The 9,345-nt window shown below is 46.6% G+C and overlaps 1 protein-coding gene across 1 annotated transcript; it reads left to right on the top strand.

Moving 5' to 3' along the window:
• Positions 1-5,391: 5,391 nt before the first annotated feature.
• Positions 5,392-9,142, top strand: LOC311373051 (ADP-ribosylation factor 3-like). The gene is made up of 5 exons (XM_084489907.1): positions 5,392-5,444; positions 6,391-6,568; positions 7,009-7,119; positions 7,229-7,353; positions 7,651-9,142. Exons 2-5 carry the CDS (start codon positions 6,424-6,426, stop codon positions 7,810-7,812), a joined length of 543 nt encoding a protein of 180 aa, XP_084346033.1. The 5' UTR covers positions 5,392-5,444; positions 6,391-6,423; the 3' UTR covers positions 7,813-9,142.
• The last annotated feature ends 203 nt before the right edge of the window (positions 9,143-9,345 follow it).

Here is a 9,345-nt window from a genome sequence, read left to right as displayed (position 1 = left end):
AAACAGATCAAAGATACAGACATCTAGGAATTGTATTGTATTGTATGGTAATGGTTGGTCGATGCTTGTGAATCATCTGCTGAGAATGGTGAGTCTAGTTCCAGCCTCCTCTAATGGCCAAGACAGACACCAGAGTACAGACTGTGCTCCTCAGCCACACAGAGTGGGTAAACACAGGTACGAGACGAGGAGGAGGTAGGAATGACTCCATCTCAGAATATGTAACCTGCAGGCCTCCATGCCAAGAATGGGCACCTAACCATTTTATACTGCCGTAGGACCCTGTTGGTTCTCCTAGCCGCTCTGCTTCGACACGCTGTGCATTCCAAACAATTACCCAGCCAGGTTAACAAGTTTATCTTTGATGCACCTTCCAGTGGGATATAGTCGGATTAAAAACGGGGGAGGTGGGGGGGGGGAGCAGGGAGGTGTCCCGTACGGCTGACATCAATCAACTTCAAACCAAGCTGCCGGCTGAAACAAAAGCGTCTGATGCAAACGACTTTTATGTGCACAATGTTTCATCTTCTCCACATCAGACGCCGACCCGGGTTGAGGGCTGGATCCCCCGTTTCCAAAACGAGAAGCTGCGGCGTGTTAAACGCATAAAAGACAAAAAAGTGGTCATCGTCACGTGCTACGCAGGTGACCGCCTTGCAGCGAGCGAGAGCTCCCCCCCGGGGATCGGTGTGAGTCCTCGCCTGGCTCTGGGGGGGGGGGGACTCTGATCTGAAGTAGAAGGGGGGGGGGCGGGGGGGGGGCGGGGGGCCGCGGTACCCTAACACGTCATCGCATCGGAGGGAATCCAACCCGCTGGCACGAACACTGTGTTCCGTGTGAACCCGCACACCTTGGCAGTGCACCGACCCAACTTACCAACCCCAGATTTCCCATTGTCAATACCACCCCACCCCCCCCCCCCGCACACCACCCCCCACCCCACAACCCACAACCCACAACCCACCCCCCGAGGACGGATGGGGCCCCCTGTCCCCGTTGGGAGGAAGTATGTCATTAAAGCGCTTGTCCGAACCATCTGTCACGGAGGGGCCACGATACCTCCCATGACTCGGGCCGCTCCGATGTGTTCCGCTCCTTCGGACGCAGCGGTGGGAAGTGAAATGAACCGACGTCGGTTATTATGAGCGTATGAATGGCCACAGCCTCGATGCATAGTACAAGTGAATAAATGTTATGTTTTAACGACACAAATGACGACAACGACCCCCCCCCACCCCCACCACCCCCCCCCCCCGCCCCGGCTTCTCGTCACCTTGCATTGCAGTGTTGTCTCGAGAAACGCAGTTGAAAATCGTCAACCGAGGCCGTACGATTTTTCCGAGTAACCCAAAAAGAAACGTAGTGTATTTAGAGCGCGCTGAATATCGAATCAAAACGTTTTGTGAGTTTACCCCGGGGGCGGAGTGCAAAATGCTATGTAAATCCCCTTAACGACCTTTTCAGGCGGCCGACAATCGCCACACAAAGCTGATTGGCAGCCAGCACTGTGGCGCACATTTATTCTTTGCCCTGGCCCGTCTCTCCCTGCAGCGCCCCCTACTGTGAGAGGCGTGGGGTACGGTGCCCAGAGGCCCTCGCTGCCAACGGGCCCCGCCAGCGCGGATCCGCTCATGGCAGCGGTCCGGGTCGTTTTAATAATGTTTGGTTTGTCTCCCCTATTTCCCATCGCCCTTGGGCCAGCGCCCGACCTGTAATCCAGTACATGAAACCCAACGGGAGGTATCGTATGCCTGTCCCTCCGAGTTTGAGCCCGGCCCGGCCTGATCCTCGACTGCATTGTTGGAACTCACCCGGTTTGCGTATTAGTTTGCTCCTCATCATAAGCGTGATGATTGCTCTTCAACGCCTGACACCCCCCCCTCCCCCCCCCCTGGCCTCGCCTTTGGTGCAATGCTCATATATATATTTTTTTTTACTTGTGAAGAAGTAGCCAATTCGGCACATAGGCTCATAAACGAAAACACACTCATATGCACACACAGATTTACTTAGTGGGGTATACACACACATGTGGCGCGCACATACACACACACACACACACACACACACACAAACACAAAGGCACGCGCGCGCACACACACACACACACACAACAGAGCAGTGTTTCCCAAGCCCTTGGCTGTGTGCTGTTATCCTCCCTAGTCCCGAGCTCAGAGGGGAGCAAGGCCCCTACTGAGAGCCTAACCCGCTTCCTACTGCGAGGCGTGTTTGGGGCCTTGGCGCCGATGCTCCATTCAACTGCCTGAAGACAAGCCCTGCTCCCTACTGCTTGGTCACCCATAAATTTGCTTTGATTTGGCCATGACTGACTCAGCAACCTGAATGCATTTCATAAGTGATGACATACTTGATGTCTAAAAAGGACGCCCCCCCCCCCCTCCTCCCCCTCGATGCATTCCTAATCTATACTTTCTTTGAGAAAGGGGACAACCATACGATGAGACGTTTGGAGGCCTACAGTAGTTTCTCCGGGCAGGGCCTCTGACCCCATACATAGATATAGGTGTTCACATTGTCCCCTTCTCCCCCCTCGAGAGAGAGAAAGGGAAGAGAGAGAGAGAGCGAGAGAGAGAGAGTAAGAGAGAGATGTGTGCGCATGCGTCTGCGTATGAGGGGGATAAATGTTTTTCACAAGCAAGAACGTCAGAATTTGTTTGTTTGCGTTTTTTGTGCGCACGAGTGAGGGTGTGTGTGTGTGTGTGAGCGTGTCTGTGTGTGTGTCTGTGTCTGTCTGTGTGTGTGCCTGCCTGTGTGCGTGCGTGTGTGTGTGCGTGCGTGCGTGTGTGTGTGTGCGTGTGTAAGTGATATATATATCCACCCCCTGTCTTCACATCACAACTGACAGTGCCTACTGAGATATGAGGCGGCAAAGGAAGATCAAAACATGGATATTCTGCGCCGTCAGTCATTTGGACCCTGGTGGATTTAGCTGAACCTCTTGGATAATCCGGACGGTATGTCGAAAGGGAATGTCGGAATTTTTCAAGTCATCTTTTTTTCTATGGCTTTCTCGGTCACCGGGATGGTTCGACCATACTGAGTGGCGTTCCACGGTGGATATGGATTAAGGTGTTCCCTTACTGGTAGTGAAATCTTTTTTGAATTTACAATCAGGTGAGATCCTCGTCAAACGACAAGGCTATGTAATGTGTGGTTGAGGAGATTCTGAAATATTTGAGTGTGAGAGAACAGCTCCTTTTATCCATATTTATGAATGGCGTCACTGCTTGAACTAAGCCATTCAAGTGGAGATACACTCGTTGTGTGGATTTAACAAGTCACATCGCAGGTGCATTTCCCCCCAAACCCCCCCTAGCAGTCGCACCTTACCTTACAACCTGCACCTGTGCTCTGGCTCTGAGCCTGATGGGGGGGGGGGCGGGGGGGGGGGTCATGTACAGAACGCCGGGGGTAGGAGTTTGGTAGATCAGCTTTGTGGCGAGACCTCCCTCAGACAGGACTTTGTGGCTTGATTGAAAAAATGGATGTGGCCTCCAGCTATTAGGTAGGGCCTGACCTGGAGTTTTTTTTCTTTTTTAAACTCTGTGGAAACCCAGACTTACGTCCGATGTTAAAAACTGTTGGTTTTTTTGCATTGATGTTGATGGCGGCACAAAGAACTTTATTGAGAAAGAAAAAGGAACTAATATGTATAACTGAGAATGAGAGAGAAACGATAATGGACGACAAAGGAAATGTAATGCAAGAAATTGTCTCAATGTTAAGGGAGAGATTTCATTTAATGAAAGGAAATTGAAATTGAAGGGAATTTATGGAGATGATGATCATGCATGGCGTGACCAAGTGACCCTTTTTTCTATTTTTTGCAAATATTTTGTAACAATTTAAATATATATAACTTCATCTGGACATCTTGTAGAATAATGTAAGACATGCGCTGTGTAAAGCCACTGCATACATTTGTTCTGTGATAGTTAAGTTGACACTAATATATGCAATAGTGTTTGAAGAATTTGAGTTGATGAATCCTGCTGTTTTTACTTTGAGAGAGAGAGAGAGAGAGAGAGAGAGAGAGAGAGAGAGAGAGAGAGAGAGAGAGAGATTAGAGAGAGACAGACAGACAGACAGACAGACAGACAGAGAGACAGAGAGAGGACTATAACCAATTGAGTGTGAAACTTTCAATGAAATGTTATAAATTTAGGTTAGACCATCATCACAACCATCTGAAAGCACAAATGTATGACACAAAATCTTTAAGCACAGGGAAATAAAACAGTTGTCGTGAAAAGTATACGCTGAATGCTTTCCCCCCGAAGCAGTTGGCAGGACATAACCACAAATTATGATGGCAGAGCGAGACGCCATTATAAGTGTTCACTGTGTGGTCCATCCCTAACCAGACCCCCTTCTCCCCTCCTGCTGCCCCCTCTGCTGGGGGTGGGAAGCATAGTTGACCCTGGTTAAAATTCAACCGGCCCAACAATACGGCCCAGCTAGATGTTTCCTTAATGACCTGCATCATGAATCAAGTGTGAAAGTGAGAGCTGGGCAGTTAGGAGCCGCTGCCGGAGTTTCATTTAACCCTAAATAGTTTCACGGAAATTGAACAAGAGAATACAATGAGAAAGAGATAATTATTTGTTGTTATTTAGAGGGGGGGGGGTGATCATTTCGTAAGGCTATAATGAGTGGGGGGCATCGTTTTGTAGCCGATAAAGTGTGAAGTCATTGTTATTGCCCTGGTGGAATGGTGCTTTATTTCCTTCCATGCTCCCACAAAAAGGTCAGCGTTTAGGGTGAGACGCAGTGGGCCACCGGACCCCTGGGGTGGGAATGAACACAACAAAAGAGACTGGAACCCAGTGCTTAAGTTAAAGGTATAAAAACCTATAGGTCTACTGCTGTATCACACACACACACACACACACACACACACTCACACTCACACTCACACACACACTCACACAAGCATGCACGCACGCACGCACACACGCACACACGCACGCATGCACAACCACACGCACAAAAATCTGACGCTTTCTTTATTCTGTGCACGCCTGGTGCTTAGATATATGTATACAAGTCAAAAGTTAAATATGTCTATATATAAGTCTAAAATGAATATGGCTATTATCTGACATTGAAAAAAAGGTTCTGGTTTGGAAATTTATACATATATTTATGGCAAATATCAGGTCCAAAAGTCCAACTTTGAAACGAACGAATTATTCATATCATGATATAAATACACATTTCAAACCCGAACCAACGTGTCATATTACCGCCTTAATTAAAATGTTCTTCCTGCACTAAATATAATTGACCTCCAGCCCTGCGGGGGGCAGCAGTGCGCCTGCGCCCTCCGGGATCGCCGGGAATGCCCGAGCTCTGACGTGTCAAAACATCGCCATTTTTTTGACGGAAGGATACGCCTTGAAGGGAAAAACAAACACACAACTGTAAGTGAAAACTATTTTATAACCGTGATCGAGCTGTTGAAACAACGTCATATTATAAATTTACTTTAAGCGAGCGGTGTAGTCACTTGGCGGTGTCTGTGACAAACCGCCGCGAAAACGAGTTTAAAGGACTTTCGGTGCGATGCTAACGTTAGCCTAGCGGAAGCGAAGAGGGCGAGCGTTTCACTCGGATCCACTCGGACGTCTCGTGAAATAAACCTACAGTTCGACCTGCGGCACGTCCAAATACACACACATACAGCGATGGGATGTGTGAATGACTTTAAAAGACGATAAAGCGGGACAGCTCATTAAGTTGAGCAGTAGCCAGGGTGTTGTGTAATTCGTGAGTGTTGCTCAATAGACCAGGGGCCCGGGATCCCTGCGGAGCGGGTCCCTCATCTCCCTCCCCGGGTACAGGGGGGTACCAGGGTTTCCTGCAGAGTGGGTCCCTAGTCTATCTCCCCCTGTCCGTATGGGGGTAGGGGGGGGGGCTGTTGTCAGTGGGGTGTGGGTCTTCAGTGCTGCGATTGCTTTTAGTGATATAACCTATTAAAATGATACCATACAATTAGTTGTAGAATGGGGTTTGAATGGGTTAACCTAGCGGCTGTAAGTGCTTGGCAATTGTTTCTGTGATCATCCTGTACCGACAGAGATATATTGTTGTTTCATCTTTCTTCTGACACATAAACTTATTGTAAGTCGCGTTGGATAAAAGCCTCTGATAAATGCCCTCAATGTCCTCCCAGCATCCATCCCCGCATTACTCTGGTTCTGGTATTTGCGGGATTGTGTGACACATGACACTACGGTGTGTTTAATATTGATATTACTTTTACCGGACGTGGCACTGTATTTAATAATGCGTGGTTGAACTTTGACCTGTTTCTCTTTAACGTGTTTCTAAAATATTCTTTGTTTTCGCTGTGTTTTTGTCTCGAAGGTTTCTTGTAGACCTCCATCACCTGCTGCCATCATGGGGAATTTCTTTGGTAGTTTGTTTAGTTTTCTGAACAAGAAGGAGATGAGGATCCTCATGGTCGGGCTCGACGCCGCCGGAAAGACCACGATATTGTACAAGCTCAAGCTTGGTGAAATCGTGACCACCATCCCCACCATAGGTAAGGCTGTCCTCACTGACCTGGAGTGTGGACAGGAGTGGACGGACACTTTATAGTAGCGGCAAATAAATACATTTGAAATGTCAGGATAATTTTAATCAATGAACAAATTATATTTGTATAAAAAAACGTGGAATCCTCTGCATATTCTAGAGTTTATTAATTACCCCTGGTGTGGGGCTCCGATTTGGACTATTGCCTTTCCTCACTCAATGGCATGCCCCTTACATTGAAGTGTTGGCATTAAGTTCCAAATAATCATTAAGCATATCCAGGACATCATGTCTTGCCTCCCCCCGTTGATACTAAAATAATAATAATATATATAAATAGAGCCTCTGAATTGCATAATTCCAACACTAATTTAGACTTGTGTATTCCTGCTATTTTGTATATTTTCTCTTGATGTAAGCAACTTGTTTGCATTGTGTTCTCCGCAGGTTTCAACGTAGAAACGGTGGAGTACAAGAACATCAGCTTCACTGTCTGGGACGTCGGGGGTCAAGACAAAATCCGACCACTGTGGCGCCATTACTTCCAGAACACACAGGGTAGGTTTCCTCCCTCCCCGTCTCGTCATTAACACAGAGAGTTGATGGGAAATCTGCTGTTTTATTATGAAACAAAAACAAGTGTACTAATATTATTTTGGTGTTGCAGGTCTGATCTTCGTGGTGGACAGCAATGACAAAGAGCGAGCGACCGAGGCCCACGAGGAGCTCATGAGGATGCTGTCCGAAGACGAGCTGCGCGATGCCGTGTTGTTAGTGTTCGCCAACAAACAGGCAAGTTGTGTTTCCCTCATGAAACAGACATGCATCGGGGGTGCCCCGATAAGCCTTTTAAGGCTTATCGGGTTAGATTGCTGCATGTCCTCCCATGTCCTCTCTCGCCCATACCTTCCTATCTATCTCACTCTATCATAAAGCAAAAATAAATCTTAAAAATAGAGATGCATCTGCCATGTTTGTATGCAACCCTTAAGTATAACCATATCCAGGTTTTCATTCGAGGTGCTAGCGTGTATTTCTGTACATCTTCGTTCGCTCATTCGTCGGGTCGTGCTTGTTATTTTTCTCCAGGATCTCCCAAACGCAATGACATCCGCAGAACTCACCGATAAGTTGGGGCTCCACTCGCTGCGCCACAGAAACTGGTACATCCAGGCTACCTGCGCCACCAGCGGGGACGGCCTGTACGAAGGCCTGGAGTGGCTGTCTATCCAGCTGAAGAAACAGAAATAACTCCCCGCGTCTCGTACTGTACTCTCTACTACTCTACTCCCGCTCATTTGGCAAAATGAGTTTTTTACTCCAACCGCAAACACAATGTCCTGCAAGCTGCCCTCGATTACTATGTAATTACAACAGACACGTAAGAATGGGACGAGATCTATTCTTGTAAAGGCATTCACATTTCGTAGTACTTTATATATAGGGCTGTTCCATGTAGACTTGAAGGTGTATTTAAGATTAAATTATCGTGTTACTTTTTCCTTCTCGCCCTCGGGTCTGGGCAGTTGATTAAGGAAGTTAATCAAATAAACAAGTTCTTATTATTTTATTGGGCCATCAGATGGCGATCAAACTGGAGCACTCAAACAGGGGGCAGCATCAAAAACTGTACTGAAACATAACAATCACATTACTCAAGACCTAAAGGTTTACTTCTTCCACACAAAAAGCCCCCGATAGACAGTCCTATCACTACATTTAAAGCACTGGCATTACCTTGTGATATCTGTACTGTGAGATTCCTTGGTCCGCTTGAACAGAACTTCTGTGAACACTTCAGCTTTTTTTAAAACGCAGTTCCTCAACTGTGTGCTTGAATCAAAACTATCTGCGCCCATCTCCGCCCGCTCTGGGTATGAACGGAGAGGCAGAGACTACAGCCAGCACTCGTGTTTTGGGTTTGTATGACTCAGGTTTTAATCGTGCTGCAAAGCCTTTGCAATATACACAAATGAGCAAACCATGCATGACGTTGTGTGTGTGTTTTTGTGTGTGTGTGTGTGTGTGTGTGTGTGTGTGTGTGTCGATCTCATCGGAAAACATAAATTATTTTTTTTACATCGTTAAGGTGGCACAAGAGCTACCGCGCTTTGTCGTAGCTGCACATTGAAAACGTCAAAATAACCAAATGAATAGCCCTACATTGTACATACATACCGACTGTATTCACATCAGACAGCATCCTGGAATACATGCCTCTATAAAGACAGCATCTGGTGGGCAGAATGTCAATTATGGTATTTAGGTGGCATTTAAAAATGAGTTTGCGCTTAACATTTTGTTTTAGGGTTTCTCTTGCACAAGCCCTTGGGAGAAAACAGAAGCTGCACTTCTGGCCCTCATATCCCCAACACATGTTGCCTCTTTTTTGTCTTTCAAGCTTTTCAATCTACTGGTGTGGGTGTTTTATGCTTTGGAGCTGTCTCTAGTGCGTTAAAACACTTAAGATTGACCAGTGCCTAAATGTTTGAAACTGTTCAATTTTTTTGTATGTATGGTTACTTAAGCTTTTGTTTTTTGTGAGGAAAAGGCACTGTTCATTAAAATGATCTCAAATACCTATTTGCGTTTTTTAATCTTTTATTCACCCTATTATTCATTACAACACATGAAACGACCCCATTTTTGGTTGTATGGAAGATGGGGTTTGAAGACTGAAAAGACTACTTAACAAAATTGTTTCTCACTTCTTGACGTGTTCTTAACGTGTAAAAAAATATACACTTTATGGTTCGAACCCTAAAGTTTGAACCCCTGGTACAG

Source organism: Micromesistius poutassou (assembly GCF_964030765.1).
Source record: "Micromesistius poutassou genome assembly, contig: SCAFFOLD_5804, whole genome shotgun sequence".
In the NCBI taxonomy this organism is placed as follows: domain Eukaryota; kingdom Metazoa; phylum Chordata; class Actinopteri; order Gadiformes; family Gadidae; genus Micromesistius; species Micromesistius poutassou.
This window is presented reverse-complemented; position numbering and strand designations above follow the sequence as displayed.

Coding starts and splice junctions, on each gene's coding strand:
- LOC311373051 (XM_084489907.1), top strand. CDS start 6,424: ATGGGGAATTTCTTTGGTAGTTTGTTTAGTTTTCTGAACAAGAAGGAG. Junction 6,569..7,008: donor GACCACCATCCCCACCATAG/GTAAGGCTGTCC, acceptor TGTTCTCCGCAG/GTTTCAACGTAGAAACGGTG. Junction 7,120..7,228: donor TTACTTCCAGAACACACAGG/GTAGGTTTCCTC, acceptor TTGGTGTTGCAG/GTCTGATCTTCGTGGTGGAC.